The sequence below is a fragment of the Myxocyprinus asiaticus genome, chromosome 14 (genome assembly GCF_019703515.2).
Source record: "Myxocyprinus asiaticus isolate MX2 ecotype Aquarium Trade chromosome 14, UBuf_Myxa_2, whole genome shotgun sequence".
Classification (NCBI taxonomy): domain Eukaryota; kingdom Metazoa; phylum Chordata; class Actinopteri; order Cypriniformes; family Catostomidae; genus Myxocyprinus; species Myxocyprinus asiaticus.
In genome coordinates this window covers 5,651,738-5,678,095 of record NC_059357.1, presented here as the reverse complement: position 1 = coordinate 5,678,095, position 26,358 = coordinate 5,651,738, and the positions used below count along the sequence as shown (strand labels likewise).

Genomic DNA, 26,358 nt, shown 5'->3' with positions numbered 1-26,358 from the left:
TCAAATACGTTCTCTCACTCTCTTCTGTACAGCTCTCTTCTCTGTTCAGCTATTGACATGGTGCTGTCTGCAAGTTAACTTTTATGTTTAATATGTCATATAAGCAATGCATTCATTCTTTACATTGCTACAAATGCTCCCATTCGCAACTTTTCTCTACGCGTTTCTATTGTTGCGGTTAATGGGCGGTCTTATTCCACAGCTCGCACTTTCTCTCAGTCAGCTGTGGGCTGGACAGCAGCAGCACCAGTTGCTTTTTCTCTTTTCGTGGGCAGAATGGCTCACAGAGGAGTTTTGGATACATCTCTGAACATTTACAGGTAGTTCATTCACACTGCAGAAACGTTTGTCTTGCAAACGCATTTGGACACTAATCTAGCTCCATATTATTTTGCTTTGTTGTTCCAGATCTGTTATTTTGTGAGACTAACTGTGGCACGCGCATGCATTTGGATAATTGCATGCATACTTAAAATACATTATCGCAAACACGCTGCGGATTATCATGCGTGAGAACAGCGATGCTCGTTCGTAAACATTTGCAACTGATGCATTTTTCGTAAGTTTTTATTTTTGCGCTGAAATAACATTCGGATTCTATTATAAGTTTGGATGTGAACGCAAAATAAGGGAAATACAATGGCGAACGATTTAAAGCCTCGGTTGTGTGTAATGAAGAAAGGGGAGAATGGATACGGGTTTCATCTGCACGGAGAGAAAGGAAAGAGCGGCCAGTACATTCGGAAAGTGGAGCGCGCGTCCCCGGCCGAAGCGTCGGGACTGCGCGCGGGTGACCGCGTGGTGGAGGTGAACGGCGAGAACGTGGAGAGAGAGACGCACCATCAGGTACACCACACACCTGAGATATACTATCACTTTACAGTGCACATTTTGCACACATTGCATGTTGACAACTTATTACATCTTAATTACATGTTTTTAAAGCATTTATTAATAATGGTTAATGTTAATTTATATACATATTCAATTTATTGATGATATATGTTTATAATGCATGAACCAATGTTAACATACACCTTTTAATGTAAAAAAGATTCGTTTTGTGTGAATTAACATTTACCAAGATTTATAAATGCTGTAAAAGTGTTGTTCATTAACTCATGCTCATTGATGTTAAGGAATACAACCTGATGGTGAAGTTTTACACAAATTTCTATACTAATAAGTGTGTAAATACATACTATACGTACTCACTTTTTACTTTGACATTGGGATTAATATGCCATTGCCCTGTTATATGCTTCTGTGACATTTAAAGGCACTTCTTAACACTTATATTTTGGGGAACATGTTTAATAATGGGTATTTTATTGCTATGCATGCATTGAATAATCTTTTGATTTGATATTTCTAGGCTAATTAATGTGTTTAGTGTTCTTAATTGAACTTCTATCATAAATTGGAACTGATCTAATGGGATCAAATAAGAATCCTCTAAGTATTAAAGGGATAGTTCATCCAAAAATTTAAATTCTCTCATCATTTACTCACCCTCATGCCATCCCAGATGCGTATGACTTTCTTTCTTCTGCTGAACACAAATTAAGATTTTTAGAAGAATATTTCAGGTCTGTAGGTCCATACAATGCAAGTACAAGGCCAGAACTTTGAAGGTCCAAAAAGCACATAAATTCAGCATAAAATTATTCCGCAAGACTCCGGTTGTTAAATCCATATCTTCAGAAGCGATGTGATGGGTGTGGGTGAGAAACAGATCAATAGTTCAGTCCTTTTTAACGATACGCACGAATAATGCAAATTGCCAAAAACAAAAGAAGAATGTGAAAGTGAAAGTGGAGATTTATAGTAAAAAAGACTTTGATCTGTTTCTCACCAACACCTATTATATAGCTTCTGAAAACATGGATTTAACCACTAGAGTCGTATGGATTACTTTTATGCTGCCTTTATGTGCTTTTTGGACCTTCAAAGTTCTGGCCACCATTCACTTGCATTGTATGGACCTACAGAGCTTAAATATTCTTCTAAAAATCTTCGATTGTGTTCTGCAGAAGATAGAAAGTCTGGGATGGCATGAGGGTGAGTAAATGATGAGAGAATTTTCATTTTTGAGTGAACTATCCCTTTAAATAAGATCTTCCTACATTACATTGTAAATAATTCACAATTCAGTACTAGTGTAATAACCCTGTAATATGCAGTGTGATTTAAATGTCATAAGCAACAATGGCAAACACTGACATTAGGTAATGCTTGGCAGATATAAGTTTATTAGAAATGTCATTATACTTTGATTCATATATTTTACAGTATATTTGAACTGAATGTAAGGCAACAACTGATATAGCATTTTATTAACATATAATGTTTGTTAATGAAGTTTAATATATTGTGTTACAGACAGTTAATTCTATTTTACAGAATCATTTCAATCGGTTTTCATCTTTTAATTTGTTATTTAGGTAAGAAACTCATAAGTAGTAGTAAGTAGTGTCTCGGCACACTAATTATGACTGCAAAGGTCTAAAACATTTGCTGTCCATTTATTAGGGGTTACAATGTAGTTTGGCTGTGGAAAAATAAAGAGACTTGCATATTGAAACTTTTGAGTTTGTGGAAACAGTGAATTAATTGAAAAGCGTACTTTGGAATGCACAAACCAATTCTTTGCATTCTTTAGAAAATTAAAGACATTTAGTGACACTGATGGAGGCTTGCAGGTTTGACAGAAGTTGTCTCAGTACTGCCTTTGGTTGAACATCATTACAGCATGAGAATATTATTAGATCTTTGTTTTCAGAGCCAACTCTGATGTGGAAGTTTTGGGATTTTGGCATGTGTGCTGTCACAGCAGGACTAAATAACACCACTTAAATACTAAAAGTTCCTGAATTTTGTCAGAAGACCAAACATACACTGATGAGCCAAAACATTAAGACCACTCACAGGTGAAGCGAATAACGCTGATCATCTCCTGAAAAGGCCACATGTCATGGCAGTGAAGGCTATCCCATCAGGTCCGAACCAACAGAAGGTCACTGTGGCACAAGTCACAATTTTTAATGATAGTTATTGGAAGAATGTGTTACAACACACAGTGCATCACACTCTGCTGCATATGGCGCTGCATAGCCGCACACCGGTCAGAGTGCCCATGATGACTCCTGTCCACCATCGAAAGGGCCTACAAATGGCACGCGAGTATCGGAACTGGACCTTGGAGCAGTAGAAGAAGGTCGCTGGTCCGATGAGTCCCATTTTCTTTTACATTACGTGGACGGCCGTGTACGTGTGCGCCGTTTACCTGGGGAAGTGATGGCACCAGGATGCACTATGGGAAGACGACAAGACGGTGCAGGGAGTCCGGCCATTCATGTGGACCTCAATTTGACACGTGCCACCTACCTAAACATCGTTGCAGACCAGGTACACCCCTTCATGGCAATGGAATTCCCTGATAGCAGTGGCCTCTTTCAGGAGGATAATGCATCCTGCCACACTGCACACATTGTTCGGAAATGGTTTGAGGAACATGATGAAGAGTTCAAGGTGTTGCCCTGGGCTCCAAATTCCCCAGATCTCAATCCAATTGAGCATCTGTGGGATGTGCTGGACCAACAAGTCCGATCCATGGCAGCTCCATCTCGCAGCTTAGAGGACTTGAAGGATCTGCTGCTAATGTCTCGGTGCCAGATACCACAGGACACCTTCAGGGGTCTTGTAGAATCCATGCCTCGGTGGGTTGGTGCTGTTTTGGTGGGACGTGGAGGACCAACAGCATATTAGGCAGGTGGTCATAATGTTTTGGCTCATCAGTGTATGTAAAATACATCAGAGTTGTAGTAGACTGTACTGTGCTATATATGTAGTGCATATTATGAGCAGCTATGCTTGCATTTGGTTTAGTGTTAAGAAAAGCGACAATTATCTCTACATAAACTGAAATTATAGAAACACCCCCACAAAAATGTTTTTGTCTCATCTGACCATGGAGGATTCTGGTGCCATGTGGCAAGAGGTTTTATGGTCAGATAAGACAAAAATGTAACTTTTTGGACTGAATTCCAAGCACTATATTTGGAGAAAACCAAACACCGCACACCACCCAGAACATACCATACCTACTGTGGGGTGTTTCTCTTCAGTGGGTTTTGGGCAATTGGTCAAGATTGAAGGAAGAATGGATGCTGCCATGTACACCCAAATTCTTGAGGAAAATCTGTGGCCCTCTTCTTGACAACACCTTTCAGCAATGACCCTAAACACACCGCCAAAAAAACAACGCAGTGGCTTAAGGATAGGAAGGTCAAAGTCCTTGAGTGGCCAAGTCAGAGCCCTAAACTAAATCCAGTAGAAAACCTGTGGATGGACTTAGAGAGCAGTCCATCGCCACTCACCCCACAATTTGACTGAACTCGAACTATTCTACAAGAAAGAAAAGGCAAATGTTTCACAATCTACATGCACGAAGCCAATAGAGACAAATCCATACAGACTGAAGACTGTCATTAAAGCAAAAGGTAGCTCTATGAAATATTAAATCCAGGGGTATGATCACTTTTAAAATCCTGTTATTCTAGTTTTTCATCTTATATACATTAAGAAACAGTTGCCTTTTTTTGTTACTTGAATGTTGTAAGAAAATACAATTGTGAATAAAGGTGGAATTTGTTTTATGGGTTTGATTTCAGGCTTTAAGACCAAAAATGTTTACTATTCCAAAGGGGTCCGATGATTTTCTATGGGCACTGTATAACAAAAAGAGTTGCATCTGAATCAAAATGCCATCTAGTCCTCTTACGATAAGCATCAACTTAGTTGCCTGTTTTTGCTTTCATATCCACTCAGGTTGTGCAACGAATCAAAGCTGTGGAACATGAGACCAGACTGCTGGTGGTTGACCGGGAAACAGACGAATACTTCCGCAGCCTGCGTCTAACCTGTACGGAGGAAATGGCCATCAGAGGGACCCCTTTAGCCAAGACCCCTTCCCCTTCACCCTCCAGCAGCAAACAGGGCAATGGATCCGTTTCCAAACGAATAGAGATATCCAAACCCATCAGGAAACCCCCATCACGAGCTCCGAAGAAGGTTAGTGGATCCAGTCCTACGTGAAACCTTATTCTTATAGTCTAACTTTTTAGGGATCTTGGAAATGGTGTTTTATAAAGTATTTGACATTCAGCATTACTGCAGAACAAAACTGCAGTTCTACCTAAAGGCTCATTTACAATTTTACATTTTCGTTTTGCTAAATTGTTCATTTGGTGATATTTTCAGCCAAAGAGTGTTGATGATTGGTCAAAACGAATTGCAGGTGTGGTTTGTATGCGATTCTTTGTTTAAAAATTATGCATGCCAGCTGATGAGCTTGTAGCTAGTTAGCTAGGTTACTATCTTAAAATTTAAAGTCGAAAAACTTTGATGCGTGACTCTCCGAGGTTGTGTAAAAGTACACTTTTATATGATGCTCAACTTCATGAAGTAATTTAAAATGACGCCACACGTAATATACGTAAACGCAGGTTTTGTTCACCTATGCATTCACTTATTCAGGAGAAAATAGTGTCTTCCATTTATATAAATTAGGCTTAACACTGTTTAGTAAAGGAAGAAGGTGCTTTTACCTGTGGATATACATTCTTATATATGCAAATGTCTTAACAGGAAAAAGCCAATTCATTTCTGAATACCCTGGGTTATGGTTGCCCAAAATGGATTTGTTCACCCCTTCCCCAAAAATAGTGTTTCTCACATAATTTTACTTCAAGAACTAGATTTAACATCGGACAATCAAATTGCAACCCAACCAAGTACCAGAATTGTTTATCATACAAAAACATCTTGAAAATAACATATTGTAATTCATATTTAATATTACCTGCCTAATTTGTTTTGCCTAGCTTATCAAGTGACCACTGGGTCACTGGGAAGTACCACTGAGTTTGATTAGATGCACATCTTTTGACGTTAACAACAACCTCCCTTGGTGAACCTATTACAGCAGACCTGTTACCCATATTTGGGTCATTATCCACCAATTGAGAATAACCACCTTAAAGGGATAGTTCACCAAAAAATGAAAATTCTCTCATCATTTAGTCACCCTCATGCCATCCCAGATGTGTATGACTTTCTTTCTTCTGCAGAACACAAATTAAGATTTTTAGAAGAGTATCTCAGCACTGAATGGTGACTAGAACTTTGAAGCACCACAAATCACATAAGGCAGCAAAAATGTAATCCATAAGACTCCATTAGTTTAATATATGTCTTAAGAAGTGATGCAATCACTTTGAGTTAGAAACAGATACATATTTACATCCTTTTTTACTATAAATTTCCACTTTCACTTTCACTTTTAGATTGTGAAAGAAAGTGAAAGTGGAGATTTATAGTAAAAAAAAAAACACTTAAATATCAATCTGTTTCTCACCCACACCTATCATATATCTTCTGAAGACATGGATTAAACCACTGGTGTTGTATGGATTACTTTTTGGAGCTTTAAAGGTCTAGTCACCATTCACTTGCATTGAAAGGATGTACGGAGCTGAGATATTCTTCTAAAAAGCTTTGTGTTTTGCAGAAGAAAGAAAGTCATACACATCTGGAATGGCATGAGGGTGAGTAAATGATGAGAGAATTTTAATTTTTGGGTGAAAAAAATTCCTTTAAGAATAGATAAAGATTTCATGACATAAAGACATGAAATAGGTTCATTGTCATCTGGATTTGTCTTGAACAGCTGGTTTTAGTGATGTCACAAAGTTGGATATGAATTCAATTCTCACAGATCCTCATTCTGTTTTATGAGGTTATCTCTTAGTGATCTCGATTGTGTCTCAGAGAGAACTTGTTGTCTAAGAAATGTGGTCATACACTTTCAGAAATCTTTAGACCACACACAATTTAATTAATTAATTTACTGACGCTGGAGTTAAAAAAACAAACATAATGGAGGTTAATGACTTTGTACCTCAGATATTATCGGGATCCAAGATGCAATGCTATCATTGCGTTTCAGTGAGTGTGCTGGTCTGTATGCATTAGAGTTTTGTTTCTCAGCTCAGTTAATCCTATGGCTTATTCATTCAGATGAACAGATTTCTGGATTTTGATAATCAGTGGATGAAAAGTCTATAATTGAAAGTCTATAGGACAAACGTGCAGCACTGTTAATAACCGTTTAAAATATAAAACTATGATTAAACTATAACACTTATACATTTGTTGTTTAAACATTCTGGTGACTTTAGGATACATTAACTGCAGACATGTGTGCATGAAAACATCACAAGGACATGTTGAAGGTTTTGATATTACATTGCTATTTAATGATCTTCATAAGCCCAACAGTATTGGTTCAGGTAAGTAATTTGTTTTTAAATCAGAAGATCCTGTTAGTTTTATTTTCCCCTTCACTTAATGCATACATTCTACATCTGTTTCCACTTAGAGCGCTCTTTCCAGTGGGTTTGCATAATCCAGTGCTATTTCAACAAGATGTTGTCCAGTGAGAAAGATATAGTGTAAGAGAAGGAACAAGTGCGCTAACGGTGTAAGCATTATGTGTGCAATATTGTGTACCACTACTATGAGAGTAAAATTGTTGGTCAAACCATAAAGAAATGTTGTGTAAGTGTTGAACTGAACGGAGAAAAGTTAATCATGGAGTAATACTGTGTGCACATCTGCAAAACTGTACCCTTGCTGTTGAAGCACTTGATTTTACTCACAGATTTTGAGTCGTGGAATTCTTTTGCCTTTTTGCCAATCAAACCCCAAGACAAATGAAATCAAAGACAAAACTTTGAAAGAAGAAGGTGTAAAAGATTGAGAAAGAGACGACAAAGTTCTGTAGTTATTTAAGCTTTGCATGCCAACAAATTAAAATTTGCCGTCACCTGTTTAAGACATAACAAATAAATGTTAAACAAGAGAACAACCAATAACCTTAAAATAACCTAAAAATAGAAGAAACGTTAACAGTTTTGTTGATCTCATGAACATTACGTGACTGCAAAATGCATTATGTGGTTCATTAAACGTATCGCGGCAGTTCTAAAGTGAAATGTCCACTGTGTGGCGCAAGGATGACACGCAAATTCGTGAAGCGCTCCATATTTTTTGGGGGCCTGAGTAGCTCAGCGAGCAAAGACACTGACTAACACACCTGGAGTCGCGAGTTCGAATCCAGGGCATGCTCAGTGACTCCAGCCAGGTCTCCTAAGCAACCAAATTAGCCCAGTTGCTAGGGAGGGTAGAGTCACATGGGGTAACCTCCTCGTGGTCGCTATAATGTGGTTCGCTCTCGATGGGGCACGTGGTGAGTTGTGCATGGATGCCGTGGAGAATAGAGTGAAGCCTCCACACGCGCTATGTCTCCACGGTAATGCGCTCAACAAGCCATGTGATAAGATGCGCGGATTGACGGTCTTAGACACGGAGGCAACTGAGATTCATCTGACTGCCTCTACAACAACACATCAATGTCTAATTTACCTTTAATCACTTCTGTAGCCCCGCCCAGTAACGTTGAGCAGAGAGCCAATCATAAAAGTTGGTGTTTATTGTCTCTCCTTAAAGGAGAAACAGCACCAAAACTGAGTGTTTCTGACAGAGGGTCAGAATGAGGGTGGAAAATGATCATGTTTTACAAATATATGACTATTTTATGTGCAAAAATGTTTGCTTTTATTGTAAGTGAACCTCAAGAAACACATTAAAAATAATAATAATAAAAGGCATAGTTCATTAAGAACTAGAGAATGAATGTTCTTTTTTGGAACTTAAAAGGGTTCTCCTTTGTTTCTCATGTCATAAAACGTGGTTCTAAATGGAACCTTAATTTTCATTATATACATTCTGAGGAATGTTTTAGTATACAGATGTGAAGTTAAGTTAAATGGTGTAGTGGAATATTGCACAGGTATTAAAAAGAACCATCAGTTCTTTAAAGGAAGTAGAAATGTGCTTTGTACTCCAGAACTTTTATAAAGATTTAGTGATTTGTGGATTTGATGATTGGCAAAAGCGATGGAATGTCCTTAACTGCATCCTGGTGCTCATGAAACCACTCTCAGATTTGTTTAGCAGTGTTCCCTCAAGATTTTCCATATTCCACAGTGTTTGCAGCACATGTTGGAACTTTTTTTGTAAAATGGCCTCATATTGGCTCATATTATTGACCATACAGAACAATCATTGGATATTATGACTCCCCTGAGATGACCTCCCATTCAGTTATGATCCCCAACATGTTTGGCAACAGATGTTGAATGTTGAAACCATCATTGAATGTATAGTATACAGACGTCACCTGGCTGTAGAAAGTGGGGAAAGTGATGACTCATCAAACCATATTCCCATCAGACCTTTCAGCTCAGGGTTCCAGGTTTTGAGCTTCTAACACAAATACTGTGTGTTGGTCTTGGATACGAGAGGTTTCCGAATAGTTGTCCTGCTATAAAGCCTCTGGCTTTGTGAAGTTCACAGTTACAGAGTTGAGTCACAGAAGTACTGACTCAGTTCTGGGTTCAATTTTTAAGGCTGATGTGACATTTAGTATACTCTCGTCATATCACTGTTTGTTTCACTTTATCCATCTATCCAAGGTGAATTACAGTACTCTTAACATTGGCAATATTAGTCCAAAGTTCTTTTTCATACTCTAATTTCAGTTTCAACTAGTCAAGATGGATGTTTGAATTCTTTAAACCTTTCCTACATTTTCCTTCCATTTTTTCCTTAAAGGAACTTCTTCAAAATATTTGTGAAGACTGATCCATCCTTTGATCCACTACACAGGTCTTCCCTAGTGCTTTGTAAATATTTGAGAATTTTAGGGTTGTTTTTTCTCCTGAACAGTCTTTTTTCATGAACAGCCCTCTCTCCAGCTGTTGTTCATATGGAAGTATTACATGATCTCCTGAAGCTGCTCTCAAGACGTCCGTGGATCTGATTTCACATTCAGAATCTACAGAATGTAAATAAAACAGCACTCACCAAACTGAGCAGCATATTTGTCTTTTAGAACAACACAACAGTCCTTCTGAATAAAAGCAAATTTGAAAACGTGAGTGCGGCTTGCCTGTGCAAAATATGCAGACACAATGGTAGGTTGTTGTGGGTGGTTGCCAGAGCGTTGCTTTATGGTTGCTAAGGATTTCTGAGTTGTTTTTAGAACATTGCTGAGCTGGGATGTTTTAGATGGTTGCTAGGGCATTTCTAGGATGCTTGTTCAGGGTAGGTTGCTAGGGTATTTCTAGGATGTTTTTGGTGGTTGATGGGTCATTTCTAGGATGATTTGGTTCTTGTTATGGCATTTCAAGTATGTTCTGGGTGTTTTCTAGGGTATTTCTAGGATGTTCTGGGAGGTTAATATGGCATTCCTGGGCTGTTCTGTGTGGTTGCTAGGGCTTTTCTACAAATTTTGTTCAGGGTGGTTATTAGGGTATTTCTACGATGTTCTAGATGGTTTCTAGGTCATTTTTATGATGCTCTAAGGGGTTGTCAGGACATTTTTAGGATGTTTTGGGTGGTTGCTAGGGCATTTCTAGAATGTTCTGGGTGGTTGCTAGGGCATTTCTAGAATGTTCTGGGTGGTTGCTAGGGCATTTCTAGGATGTTCTGGACGGTTGCTAGGGTATCTCTAGGAAGTTCTAGGTGGTTGCTAGGGCATCTCTTCAGTGTTCATTCAGGTTAGTTAATATGGTATTTCTACAATGATCTGGATGGTTTGTAGGGTGTTTGTAGGATGTTCTGGGAGGTTGCTAGGGTGTGTCTATGAGGTTCTGGGTGGTTGCTAGGGTATCTCTAGGAAGTCATAGGTGCTTACTAGGGCATCTCTTCAATGTTTGTTCAGGGTGGTTACTATGGTATTTCTACGATGTTCTGGATGGTTGCTAGGGCATTTCTAGGTTTAGGTTAGGTTTCTAGGATGTTCTGGGTGGTTGCTTGGACATTTTTAGGATGTTTTGGGTGGTTGCTAGGGCATTTCTTGGATGTTCTGGGTGGTTGCTATGGTATTTCTAGGATGGCCCGGGTGGTTGCTAGGGCATTTCTATGGTAACCTGGGTCTTGCTAGGGCATTTTTATGATGTTCTGGGTGGTCGCTAGGGCATTTCTAGGACATTCTGGTGGTTTATCTGATTTTCTAGATGGTCGCTAGGGTATCTCTAGGATGTTCTGGGTGGTTACTAGGGCATTTCTAGGATGTTTGTTCATGGTAGGTTGCTAGGGTATCTCTAGGATGTTCTAGGTGGTTGCTAGGGCATTTCTAGGACGTTCATTGTGGTTACTAAGGTATTTTAAGGATGTTCATGGTGGTTACTATGTGGTTGCTTACTACCCCAAGTCTACATGATATTCTGGTCCATAGATAAAGCTTGTGTCCCTCTTTAAATGTAAGTCTATCAGATTTTTACACATTTTATCATCTACCAGGTGAAAATAAGTCTTATCTCTTAGAAAAGGAGTAACACACTTCTCTTCAACAAGACACACAATTTGAGGTTTCATTCATGTCCATATGACAAACAGATACATGGAGTTTAATATTAGGGTTTAGATGTTGGTTCAAATCCACCTACGGATGAGCAGTAGTAACAGTGATGCTTGACTTTGTACTATATGTTTATTTGTCTTTAAAGTGAATTTGAGAATCGTGTTGAAATACTTTTGCCACAATCCCCTTCTTTTGTTCATGACAGTTAAATGCTGTTGAACAACTATTTAAGAAACTTAAACACACTAAGGCCGTCTGGAGCTGTTGACAGTCATCTGGGTCAGAGAATGGAGCACTGTTTGACTGACCTAATTTCACACAAGATGTTTAGGTTGCAGGACATCGAAATGGATCCTAATGTCTCAAGTTCTCGAATCATTTTCACTGTCTGTTTTTCAAACATCTGGAGCCTGTAATGACATAAACAAAACCATCTGTTTTGGCATTACACATCTGTCTAAACAAACACAACACCAGATGAACGTTTGAGTGCGAGTGATGTTTTGTTTCGTGAAAAGATGGCCTAGATAGAGATCGAGTACCAAGGGCTAAATCGGTCCTGTTGGTTTTATATTCTGTTAACTAATGCAATGACATCCAAACATGTTTAAGAGTGGCTTTAGTGTCCTAATACTTTCTTGGGCCACTGTATATACTAGCGTCCAATGCCGCAGTGAACCGAGAGGTGATTTTCGTTCAGTGTGTTGAAACACAATCAACATAAGAAAAGCAAAGCCATACCTGTGAACTCAGACATGCAGGTAAAGGGTCATATGACAGTCAGAAAACAGTGTGTGCTATTTGCATGTCTGCATACTTGAACATCACTCATTATTTTCAGTTTATTAATGGGCTTTTGAATAGCTGAGATCCTCTTGGGTATGTACCGTTCAAATGTGCTCTTAAAGGCCATTTTGACTTCATATTTCCATGGAAACTGATAGACAGCATTTTCCATTTTAGCCCCACTTTGCAAACTGGTACAACATATTTTCCCTTCTATAAAATTATTTCTGTGTGGGTCAGACAATGAGAGCGTTTTCCTGCACAATCTAGCACCGATTATGCTTAATAAGCGACAACGTGTGTGTGTGGTCATGGAAACACCTTAAACGGCTTAAAACGTCATAAACGGTTTAAGCGAAACCCGATCGGCACACAGATGTTTGGCCACTACCCCAATTTCGGCATTCTTACTGGCTTATCCATTGTGCGCAAGTGTTGTGCACGTGGTCGCTCACATTTTGACATCACAAGCAGAGAATAAACCGATGATTTCAAATCTCATGTAAACGCAGGTCTCTTGCGTTGTCCGATTTTTTTGAATAAACAGATTTTTGGTAGTTATCAGCGTATTTGTGTGCATGTAAATGCACTCATTGTTTTTTGTTACCCCTCTGGTCTGTTTCCTTGAGCGTTTGGGTTTGTGGCTGCATTCTGCCTTTAGGATGTGTTTTTTTTCCATCATATAAATGTGGCGTAATAATGAAATTGCATCTTTCATCGGAATCTGTTGTGATGCGTAAAGTGATACAAAACTTATGAAACAAGATTTTCTTAGTAGAGGTCGACCGATAGTGGATTTTGCCGATATGATAACTAAGGTGGTAGAAAAGGCGATAACCGATTAATCGGGCGATAGTTTTTAAATTGATTTATAGAATGTTTTAAAAAAATCTTAGTCTTTCCTTACTATGACAGGCACAGACATAGATGCTACAAGAGTCCAAAATGAATAAAATCCCAGATGCAGTTCATTGTCCAACCAAAATCACAATAATAATTAACAACTAATAAGATTTGATGCATAACGTGGGACTTTTAACTATAAACAAGCCCAAAACACACAAGAAACTCTTATTTTAAAATGACGGAGACTAAACTCTGTTACAATTACAATTGAAAAATATGCATTGAAGTGAGGATAAAAATATGTATGAATATTGTCAACGATGAAAGATTTAAATATAGCAAATCCCCACATGTTTGTTTTTATTTATATTGAGAAACACGATGAATAATATTTTCTTTTTTAAAACTAGCGAAACGATCGGCACAGATTTTTGCCGATAACCGATAGTTCCAAAAAGCAGCTATCGGCACCGATTAATCGGTTTAACCGATATACCGGTCTACCTCTACTTCTTAGGGGCCGGTTACACCAAATGTGTTTTTGCTGTCCATTTGCGCTGCTTTACAAATCATTTTTCCATGTAAACATGCGCTAGATGGTTGTTTTTGACAGTTTTTGACTGTCTCCCTGTTTTTTTAGTGTCTCGCACGGGAGCACTGTGTGTTTTAGATGCTGTGGCAAATTAAAAAGTCTCAAGACACCTGCGTTCCGTTCTGTTTGTTGCGTTTCGTCTATTTTTTTATTAATTTTTTTCGCAAGAATGCATTCAGTGTGAACAGCCCCTTAAAGTTTAGCTGATTGCGTTTAACAATTACACTCAAAACGCAGAGGTTCATTAAAGGAATATTCCGGGTTCAGTACAAGTTAAGCTCAATCGACAGTATTTGTGGCATAATGTTGATTACCACAAAAAATTATTTTGACTCGTCACTCCTTTTCTTTAAAAAAAGCAAAAATCCGGGTTCCAGTGAGGCATTTACAATGGAAGTCAATGGGTAATTGTAATTTCATTGCCATGTTGACATACCCTGTGATCTTGCAAAAACAATGATTTAAACAACATTATACCTCAAATAATACTCAAATTTTAACAGAAGAATTAATGTAAGTGCTTTTATCAAATTATCAGCATCACATTTCTGCCTTTAAACGCTCCAAAAATTGGCCCCATTCGCTTCCATTGTAAGTGCCCCACTGTAAGCTTGTTTATTTGCTTTTTTTCCAAAGAAAGGGAGGGATGAGAAATTATTTTTTTGTGGTAATTAACATTATGCAACAAATGCTGTCAACAGAGCTAAATTCGTACTGAACCTGTTATATTCCTTTAAGGCGCTACTGATATTTAAGTCAGCATACAAACAAAATCTACCCTTTTAACTTAATGCATTACACCAAACCCAGCTAGCTACAAATATGTGAGGGCCACTGTAATTTGTTTTAGTTTGCAGACAAGCTCTCTCAGTAATGCTTTAAACATGTCTGATGGTTTTGTTGCGGTTTATGTGGGGGTTTTTTCACCACACCGCTGTACCTCAAAAACAACATGGATTCTTTTTCTCAGTCACATCCCTTCCTCCTTATGTTCGCCCCATGATGTACGGATCTGTGGGACATTCTTGAGAAAGAGGGGGTTCAGACCAGGGCTGAGGGAGGAGGGAGCCAAGATTCCATTAAAGGGTCAGATGTGTGACAAAAGAAGCGTGTCTCGTCACTCTTTACTGTGCATGTTGACAATCAACAGATGGTTTGTTTGTCTCATTAATAACTAGAGTGGCGCTCTCTGTTTGTTTGCTTTGAGAACATTAACAGACCCTTCTCAAGTTGATTTGAGCTCCTATATGAATGTGTTACTCATGCGACTATAAGTGAGATCTATTACCTGTGGCCCCATGTATCGCACATTACCATGCCTTCAGAGGGTTGGAAATGTGCTTGTAGTGTGTTGTTTTTTATCTGACAAAGAAATTGGAATGTACTGTGGTTCTGGGTTCAGTACAAGTTAAGCTCAATCGACAGCATTTGTGGCATAATGTTGATTACCTCAAAATATCATTTCGACTCATCCCACTTTTATTAAAAAAAGCAAAACATCACGTTTATTGTAAGGCACTTGCAATAGAAGTAAATGGGGCCAGACCATAAACGTTAAAATACTCAGTGTTTTTAAAGTATAGCACAAGACGTTATTATTATACATGTTGACATAATTTAAGTGTGATAAAATCACGTACTAATCTTCTCTGTGAAAATCATGTTAACACTTACTGTCTGTTTATGTCTTGGGCTATACTTTTGAAACAGTGTGTATTTGAATGTTTATGGACTGGCCCCATTCACTTCCATTGCAAGTGCCAAACTGAATACACAACTTTTGCTTTTACGTAAAGAAAAGGAGGGATGGGTCGAAATAATGTTTTGTGGTAGTCAACATTATCCCACAAATGCTGTCGATTGATCTTAACTTTTATTGAAATTATATTGAGTAGAGTTTTGTGGCTTTTAGTCCATGTCTGTTAGCTTTGAGGCCATCTAAATGCTAGCATTCCCCTAAAAGTTGACAAAATTAACCTTTTGTAGATAAACACATTTAAAAGTTTACAGTCTCTTCTGGGAAATCAAACTGAAAATATTGATGACTCATCTTGCACTGCACAGATGTTTGTCCAATCAAATGCTTTCTAGAACGATTATGCCCCTCCCCCCCTGCAACCGACTTGTAAGTAGCAATATGTTTACACAGAAAACGCCCCTTTCATGGGGTCTTCATCCATTCTTGAGGCAGCTGCAAACTGTTTCGCAACTCCAACTATACTAACATTGAAACTAAAGAGATTACAGACACATTTAGTGATTACACATACAGCATATTAGGAGCTTCTGAATCTAGAGCGTTGATGTGATGTAACTGTGCAGGTCACACTGCGTGGGCTGGATGGCAAACACACGCTGAGAGACATTTTCACTCACTCACTCTCTCTCTTACACATGGGTTTCCATAAAGAGATATAACAGGGGTGACAGAAAAATCTGGAGCATAATGATGTCTTGAGATGTGAGAGGTAAAAATGTATTATACCTTTGAAGAGTATAATGCATCATAACACATGGGGCTCTATTTTAGTGAGTATGCAACGGCCGCACGCAACGTCTAATCCAATTTTCCAAGTGCAATTTTCATGCTAGTGCAAAGCGCAAGTCATGGTATTGGGTGGGAGTATTTGCGCTATCTGTGGGTGTTTGCGCGCAAACTGTGGGTGTATTGTATGTAAATGAAGTGGCGCAAAACACAGTTTGCTATTTTCCTGAGATATACAGTAGGTCTTTGTGCTAAGATGTTTCAAAAGCATGTCTGTTTTCAGCGCAAAGTCTAAAATTAGCTGTGCAGTTTGGAGATTCCACCAGCAGGTGGTAATAAAGTTCATGTCCAAACTCTGAAAATAAAGTGGAACATCAAGTTATGTCCATGACGATCACTGTTGTAGCCGTTTTATGATTTGTGTTAAACTATCTTTAGGTCATGGTTTATTTTTCAATTATTATTATTTTGTTTATATTTACATTTGTATTTATGATGTAATTTGTATTAGTATTTTTCCACCTGTTGTTGTAGAGTGATTTTTAAGTCTGCAAAACGGGCCGATGGAAGAAGTTAGAGAGAGTGAAATGTTTGGATTTGGTGTGATTTTTTTGACCACTTTATTATTTTGATTACATTTTTGTTTAGTTTGAAGTGAAATGTGAATTTAGAAATATTTTGGTTGAATTTTTTGGGTGAATAAATAAATGAATTAAATTTTTCAAAATCAAAATTGAAACAGAAGTGAAGTGCATGCCAAAACAATCACTGTTAATACTACCCAAGATTTGTGTGTCAGTAGATGAAAATGATTAATAATACTTACATTCTCTATAATTTAACTGAGCGTAAATCCAAATCCTGACGAGAAACACATTTTACATGCGTATAAAATTAGCCTGTCAAATGCACAAGTTAATGCACGTCCATATTTCTGCTCTTTTAATTCATTGCATGCAGTCCATTTAAATTACCAACGTCTTATGAATGTGCTTTCTTTGTTTATATCACTGGTGCTTGACAGGGAATGGACTATATAATAGGATGCAGACGGTGCTGGCAAAGAACCTCCGAATTAAATTGCACTTGACCCAGCCCATTAGTGCTTTGCATGCGCAATTTCACCAAACCCACTTGCACCTAAACCTAATGCATGCTTGCACACAAATACCAAAACTTCCTGAACATGGCCATTGACTTTGCACTTATGACTTATGGCATAGCTCTACACTTAGCGCTAGTGCTCTTAAAATAGGGCCCATGATATTTTAGTGTTGAAACATTGTTTTTAAGAATTAATGATATAACTGTGATAGATAGACAGACAGACTTCCTAGAAAGTTTTACTGATTTTTCTTATAATTTTTTTAATCTTGGATTTTGTGTGTATGGTCCATGTAAAGTGTAAAACAGTTTTTCTGCGGTTGTTACACTCACAAAACGTGTTTTGGTGGGGGGGAGGAAGTGATGTCGCAAGTGGTCTGGCATTTTGTCTAATTGATTCAACATGCTTGCTAGGGGTCACATAGCTACGAGGGGGGTTGTGTAAAATGACCCTGCAGTGTTGTAGAAGTTTTGTGGTCTGGAAATTGATTAGTTGTAATAAGTCAAAGTGAAACAACTGTGCTACACAGTGCACAGGGTGGATGGTTTATTTTGGAGTAACTTTTTACTAATATGTCTGTCTGTCTGTACAGAATGTGTACATTGCACAACTTGAAAAAAATATATATACACTAAAGCTGTCATACAGTGCATCCGGAAAGTATTCACAGCGCTTCACTTTTTCCACATTTTGTTATGTTACAGCCTTATTCCAAAATGGATTAAATTCATTATTTTCCTCAAAATTCTACAAACAATACCCCATAATGACAACATGAAAGAAGTTTGTTTGAAATCTTTGAAAATGTATTAAAAGTAAAAAATGAAACAAATCACATGTACATAAGTATTCACAGCCTTTGCCATGACACTCAAAATTGAGCTCAGGTGCATCCTGTTTCCACTGATCATCCTTGAGATGTTTCTACAACTTGATTGGAGTCCACCTGTGGTAAATTCAGTTGATTGGACATGATTTGGAAAGGCACACACCTGTCTATATAAGGTGCCACAGTTAACAGTGCATGTCAGAGCACAAACCAAGCCATGAAGTCCAAGGAATTGTCTGTAGACCTCCGAGACAGGATTGTATTGAGGCACAGATCTGGGGAAGGGTACAGAAAAATTTCTGCAGCATTGCAGGTCCCAATGAGCACAGTGGCCTCCATCATCCATAAATGAAAGAAGTTTGGAACCACCAGGACTCTTCCTAGAGCTGGCCGCCTGGCCAAACTGAGTGATCGGGGGAGAAGGGCCTTAGTCAGGGAGGTGACCAAGAACCCGATGGTCACTCTGACAGAACTCCAGTGTTTCTCTGTGGAGAGAGGAGAACCTTCCAGAAGAACAACCATCTCTGCAGCACTCCACCAATCAGGCCTGTATGGTAGAGTGGCCAGACGGAAGCCACTCCTCAGTAAAAGGCACATGACAGCCCACCTGGAGTTTGCCAAAAGGCACCTGAAGGACTCTCAGACCATGAGAAACAAAGATTGAACTCTTTGGCCAGAATTTCAAGCATCATGCCTGGAGGAAACCAGGCACCGCTCATCACCTGGCCAATACCATCCCTACAGTGAAGCATGGTGGTGGCAGCTGTGGGGATGTTTTTCAGCGGCAGGAACTGGGAGACTAGTCAGGATCGAGGGAAAGGTGAATGCAGCAATGTACAGAGACATCCTTGATGAAAACCTGCTCCAGAGCGCTCTGGAACTCAGACTGGGGAGAAGGTTCATCTTCCAACAGGACAACGACCCTAAGCACACAGCCAAGATAACAAATGAGTGGATACGGGACAACTCTGTGAATGTCCTTGAGTGGCCCAGCCAGAGCCCAGACTTGAACCCGATTGAACATCTCTGGAGAGATCTGAAAATGGCTGTGCACCGATGATCCCCATCCAACCTGATGGAGCTTGAGAGGTCCTGCAAAGAAGAATGGGAGAAACTGCCCAAAAACAGGGCCTGTGCCAAGCTTGTAGCATCATACTGAAAAAGACTTGAGGCTGTAATTGGTGCCAAAGGTGCTTCAACAAAGTGTTGAGCAAAGGCTGTGAATGCTTATGTACATGTGATTTTTTTTTTTTTCGTTTTTTCTTTTTAATAAATTTGCAAAGATTTCAAACACACTTCTTTCACGTTGTTATTATGGGGTATTGTTTGTAGAATTTTGAGGAAAATAATGAATTTAATCCATTTTGGAATAAGGCTGTAACATAACAAAATGTGGAAAAAGTGAAGCGCTGTGAATACTTTCCAGATGCACTGTAGTCCTCACATTGCTCACAGCAGGCGATTTGAATTGTGGCAAATTCGTGAAAGCTATTGCTAAAGGTGGTGAATTTGTTTCAGAACCACTTCAAAAAACACATTTTTGTTTTAGGATTTAGCATACTGATAGTTTTCTCTGTGAAAAGTAAATGCATCAATTCCCTTTTAAAGGACAGCCACACAAAATGTAGCTTAAAGTATGAGCTGAAACTGAAATGGAAAACAATTCACTAATCGACTAGTCCGTTGGTGGACAACTTGTCGACTAGTCTAGAGGTTTTCAAACATTTTGATGCCAAGGACCCCCAAATATGATGATTCCCTTGCAAGTAAATCCCTCTCTAAAATATAAAGTCAGCTACATATTTCCATGTATAAAGACCTATTTTAACTGTGTGAGAAAAATATGTGGTATGATAAAGACAACAGATGTTGTTTGCTAAATAAAATAATTGCCTTTCATGTCGTCATTGCACTGCGTCTAAAAAGTTGGCACTTCTGTTCAGGACGCTGACAAAATAGCAACACGTGTCACAGTGGTCAAAGACGCCCATCTAGCACTCGTTTACATAGAAAAACAATTGAAACCTGTGGACATTTACACAAAAATTAGTTCAGTGAGAACGGCCCCTTAAAATGTCAAATTCAGTTATTATTTATGTATTTATTTTTACATATTTTTGCACTTTTTCTCAGAAATGTTCCATAGATCCCAGTTTGAAAACCCTTGGACTAGTCAACCATCCTAACGCTTCACTAGTCTGGAGTCAGGGTTGACTGGGTTCTCCAGCAAAACAAACAAGACAGCTGAAAATCTTTTTTGTATTTTACATAGGAAAATACATATGATATGGAAAAATCAGATTATGTGGGTGAATGTTTCCAATCTCCTCCCTGCTCTGATTTGTGTACTTCCTGTTGGCCCCCTCCTGAGTTTCCTGCTGGGGGTCAATTTGTCCATGTGTAAAGCTGTGAGGCATCAGTCATCCGGGCCCCTCTGGTTTGTGTCGAGTCGTCTGGGTCTCTAGTGGTGTCAGCGGGTGCAGGCAGTGCTGTCGTGTGGAGTGTGTCTGTGCTGAACTGATAACAGGGGTGTGGGGCTGTGTATCGTCATCAGTATAAACACACACAGATTAAAAAAACATGTGAAGAAAATTCTATACTGCAAATATACCAAAACATTTGGTTCAATTGAGATTTTTATTATAGTGCTTTTTAAAGATTCACCCAAAAATAAAAATTCTATAATTATTTACTCACCCGTTATATGTTGTTCCAGACCTGTATGACTTACTTTTTTTGTGCAGATCATAAAAGGAGGAATTCTAAAAGATTTTAAACAAGTCCTGTTCACTGATTTCAATGCAATGGCAGTTGTAGTGAGCTGAAAAAAGGACCCACGCAATTGTCATAAAGGTAGCGACTCATAAATCATATTCCAAGTCAAAAATCAAACTGGTTTGGAACAATATGGGGGTGAGTAAATGATGATAGAATTTAAATTTTTGGGTGAACTATCCCTTTAACTCTTCTGTTGTCTTAGGGTCATTTATATGTTATAAATACTGCATAGTTTTTGGTACTGGAACCAAACGTTTTAACTTTGTCAAAATCATCAAAACGAACAAAATAAAAAATAAAATAACATTTATATAATTGTCCTTCCACTGTCTTAACTGGTCAATTTTGACCCATATGGGAAGAACCAGTTTTGACCTTTCACTTTCTGACTTTCTGGATGTTATGCTGCTTTAAATAGTTTTTTGTACATGTATGAATCAAATTTGACCTAAAAATTGTATAAATGATCTCAAATTTAGCCCTTGGCCCTGTACTGTTGTCTTGTGCCCCCACCTGCTCCACTGGGTACTGCATCTTTCCCATAAGTTGCATACTTTCCTCTCAAACGGAGTTTCCAAACTAGTGCTGTCAGTCAGTTAAAATTTGTAATCATGTTTAATCTCGTATTTTTAGTTAATCGCAATATTTTGAAATTGATGGAATTTGACACTATAAATACTTCTTTTCCTGTCAAAATGCATTTATTTCCATCTTAGGAAAGAAAACAAATCAATAAGTAACAATAACATTGTGACAAGGAGGAGGGCGGGGCCGCGCCGTTAGGATGGACACCTGGTAATCAGCCGGGAGATGATAAAGAGCAGCCGGAGGCGCCAGTTTGAGAGAGAGAGGGAGGTGCACACAGCCGCTAAATGTGTGCATTCCGCCGGTTGGACTGAAAAGTCATCAGAATGAGAGAGCACATGGAGCTGTGTGTGCGTTATGATTTTGTTATGCTGAAAAGCAGTTTTATGTTGTGTTGAATTAAAAGTCTTTTGGTTGTAAACTCGGATCCTGCTTCTTCCTTTACGATGAGCAAGAGACCTGTCTGCCACAATAATGCTTTATTAACATTTTCCAAACAAAGCCTTCGACAGTATAAAGATAAAAATATACTAAAATACCACCAATTCAAGTAACATTAAACGTTTCCCAAAGTCTAAGTGGGAGTTTGACTAATTGAACTAGTCCCCACATAGGTTGCATTTTCATTGTAATTGGCATTAAATCTCTTAAACTCTCTTCCTTCACAATATTAATCTGCTGGTAGACTATGGCTGTCCGCTTTCCTACAGCAATCGTGAAGCTGCGTTCATGATTCGCGTCAGAACGTCAGCGTCAAGTGGCGCTTTGAACGCAACATGAAAAGCGCTTCCAGACAAAAATGTCTCATTCTGCAAAGGTTCCTTCCAACTATGCTGTATTAACGGTAAACGTGTTAATAGCGATTAAGAAAAATGAATGCGTTAAACTTTTTTAATAAATCGCATGCGTTAATTCTGACAGCTCTAGGCCAAACACACAGAGAGAGAGTTTTTTTTGTTGTTTTTTTGCAATTTTGAACAGGTAATATGATAGTAAATAAGTTTGTTAACATGATTTTATATGATGGGGTACAATGCCCCCACCACACACACACTGATAAAAGACCTATTGGATGTTATTTTCTACTAAAACATTAGATGACAGAAATATCTATAACGGCACCTTCCTAAACCCCTGTACCACTGCAACAAATTGTTTGACATTAGTGGGAATGAATAGATTAGTTTCAATGGACGTGTAAAGTGGGCCCATTTTGACTGCTGGAAAAGGCAATAGAGATTAATTTGTGAAATAGCCATGTACTAAAATTGTAACTCTAAAATGTACTCTGATTTTCAACAAGCAGAATAAATCAGAGATTGTTGCAATGTAGCCAAGATATTATAAACTGCCAAAAGTGATTGAAATAAAAGTAAATTGAAATAACCTTGGCCAATGTTTGCCAAGTTTTTTAATGTTTAATTCTTTACAAATTATGTTACTCCATTAATATTCAGATTATAGCATTTTTTACCTATCATTATACACTTTGGGCCCATAATAAAACAGATTTTCGTTAAGGGGGGTCTTTAGTGCCATTGTACACTAATCAAGAATTTATGCGTTTTGAATGGTTTTCAATACGGGTCAAAATGACCCGAAGGACAAAAGGAGGGTGCAGTTTCTTAAAACAGTAGGAGAATTAACAGTGGTAAGGTTCTGAGTCCCAAAATGCAGGAATAATGTCACGATGGGGAAAAACTCATGCGGAAGCAAGGCTCAATCAGATACAGTGCATCTGGAAAGTATTCACAGTGCTTCACTTTTTCCACATTTTGTTATGTTACAGCCTTAATCCAAAATGGATTAAATTCATTATTTTCCTCAAAATTCTACAAACAATACCCCATAATGACAACATGAAAGAAGTTTGTTTGAAATCTTTGCAAATTTATTAAAAATAAAAAACGAAAAAAATCACATGTAAACAAGTATTCACAGCCTTTGCCATGACACTCAAAATTGAGCTCAGGTGCATCCTGTTTCCACTGATCATCCTTGAGATGTTTCTACAACTTGATTGGAGTCCACCTGTGGTAAATTCAGTTGATTGGACATGATTTGGGAAGGCACACACCTGTCTATATAAGGTCCAACAGTTAACAGTGCATGTCAGAGCACAAACTAAACCATGAAGTCCAAGGAATTGCCTGTAGACCTCTGAGACAGGATTGTATCGAGGCACAGATCTGGGGAAGGGTACAGAAAAATTTCTGCAGCATTGAAGGTCCCAATGAGCACAGTGGCCTCCATCGTCCGTAAATGGATGAAGTTTGGAACCACCAGGACTCTTCCTAGAGCTGGCCGCCCGGCCAAACTGAGCGATCGGGGGAGAAGGGCCTTAGTCAGGGAGGTGACCAAGAACCCGATGGTCACTCTGACAGAGTTCCAGCGATTCTCTGTGGAGAGAGGTGAAACTTCCAGAAGAACAACCATCTCTGCAGCACTCCACCAATCAGGCCTGTATGGTAGAGTGGCCAGACGGAAGCCACTCCTCAGTAAAAGGCACATGACAGCCCACCTGGAGTTTGCCAAAAGGCACCTGAAGGACTCTCAGACCATGAGAAACAAAGATTGAACTCTTTGGCCTGAATGGCAAGCATCATGTCTGGAGGAAACCAGGCACCGCTCATCACCTGGCCAATATCATCCCTACAGTGAAGCATGGTGGTGGCAACATCATGCTGAGGGGATGTTTTTCAGTGGCAGGAACTGGGAGACTAGTCAGGATCGAGGGAAAGATGAATGCAGCAATGTACAGAGACATCCTTGATGAAAACCTGCTCCAGAGCGCTCTGGACCTCAGACTGGGGCGAAGGTTCATCTTCCAACAGGACAACGACCCTAAGCACACAGCCAAGATAACAAAGGAGTGGCTCTGGGACAACTCTGTGAATGTCCTTGAGTGGCCCAGCCAGAGCCCAGACTTGAACCCGATTGAACATCTCTGGAGAGATCTGAAAATGGCTGTGCACCGACGCTCCCCATCCAACCTGATGGAGCTTGAGAGGTCCTGCAAAGAAGAATGGGAGAAACTGCCCAAAATTAGGGCCTGTGCCAAGCTTGTAGCATCATTCTGAAAAAGACTTGAGGCTGTAATTGGTGCCAAAGGTGCTTCAACAAAGTACTGAGCAAAGGCTGTGAATACTTATGTACATGTGATTTTTTTCGTTTTTTATTTTTAATAAATTTGCAAAGATTTCAAACAAACTTCTTTCACGTTGTCATTATGGGGTGTTGTTTGTAGAATTTTGAGGAAAATAATGAATTTAATCCATTTTGGAATAAGGCTGTAACATAACAAAATGTGGAAAAAGTGAAGTGCTGTGAATACTTTCCGGATGCACTGTAACTAATCCTGCTCTTGTTAGGCCTGCTTGAAGAAAGTGTCCAAAACCATACTCTGTAAAACACTTTTTATCAGTCAGCCCAAAAATGTGCTTCATGTGGTAACATCCAGGGTTTAAATTGGGCCAGAACGACCCAGAACCACACTTTTGATTGAAAAAATGTACTCACTGGCAGTTTGTCAGTCCATTCCATTGTCTATGTGTATGCTTCAATCTAGGCTTAGTTTGTTTCAGTTTGGCTCCATTTAGCAAGTATACATTTTTCCAAAAAATGTGGTTGAGCCTGGTAAAGGTGACATATTCACCTAGATCTGGTATCATTTTTTAAATGTTTTTATTCAAGCATAGTTTTTGCAAAGAAAGATTGACAACATTGGGCTACTTGAAAGTAAGATAAGGTAGAAATAGCTCATTTAAAGGTATATTTCACCCAAAAATGAAAATCTAGTATAACTTACTTTCTCCTGTGGAACAGGTGAAGTACATTTACAGTAATAAATTGCCACCCTTTTATTTTGAGGAAAGTAGCTGCAGTTTCTTGCATTCTACACATTTAAAGCATTTTGTTAAATATTGCTGATGCTGCTGTTTGTACTAGTTAAACATGTTCAGTGGTTTGCTCACATCAGCACTGTTGATCTCCAGCGGTGAAAGGGTTAATGACAGTCATGTGCGAGAAATCCCAGAGGTCCCAGTGTCAATAATTCAGCGTCTGTATCATTTTACAAGCCCATGCTTTCAAACACACACACTCAGATGCAGAGTGTCTCATTGTGACAGGAAGTTGGAGGAATGCTTTGCGCTGCATCTGCCAGAGGGTTTTCTGATATTTATCCCACACAACTTTGTGTTTAAGCCATTGGCCATGCAATATTGTCATCTACTAACCATTTCCTATGAGAAACAAAGTCATCTTCTTCAAGTTGTTTTCTGCAGTAGTGGTTTGAATGACAAAGGCTTGCAATGAGAAAGTTTAATTGGCATTTAAGGGATATTTCAATGAAAAATGAAAATTCTGTCATCATTTATTCACACTCATGTTGTTCCAAACCTGTATGATTTTCTTTCTTCCATGACACACGAAAGGGTCATTCCGTGTCAATTCAATCAAAGGTCCCTGGCTCCAAATGTAGTTTTTGATCATTTTTCTTTACTGGTGAAAGATCAACATAAATGATGATGAGCTATCAATTATTGGCATTTGACACCCATGCACTTTTAGGTCAGAAAAAGAAAAATAAGAAAATCAGTACAAAAACAGTAGTGTTTCAGCATCGTTGGTGCTTGAACCCCTAACGATGCATTCCAGCGCTCTTCAGATGTACCGTTCTGAAATCCAAAAACAAGATATAGGTATTGCATATATCTAATACAATATAGGTATTGTTTTTTTGAACAAGAAAAACTAGCTTCAGACTATGTGACCCACATTTGATTTTTGACCACTGAAAATGGGTAAAATCTGACAATTTACTAATGGAGCCACATTGAGAGCCCCATATTTCTAGGAT

At 38.7% G+C, this 26,358-nt stretch overlaps 1 protein-coding gene across 2 annotated transcripts in view; it reads left to right on the top strand.

Annotated features, from left to right (window-relative positions):
• The window catches only part of LOC127451702 (Na(+)/H(+) exchange regulatory cofactor NHE-RF2), a 50,069-nt gene continuing 23,711 nt past the window's right edge, over positions 1 to 26,358 (top strand). Inside the window, exons 1-3 of one of the 2 annotated variants that reach the window (XM_051716589.1) lie at positions 1 to 320; positions 409 to 846; positions 4,831 to 5,073. In XM_051716589.1, the coding sequence (XP_051572549.1) occupies positions 640 to 846; positions 4,831 to 5,073 (450 nt within the window). In that variant the 5' untranslated portion in view covers positions 1 to 320; positions 409 to 639. Of the gene's footprint in view, positions 847 to 4,830; positions 5,074 to 26,358 lie in introns of both variants that reach the window. The other variant, XM_051716588.1, reaches the window with a different exon arrangement.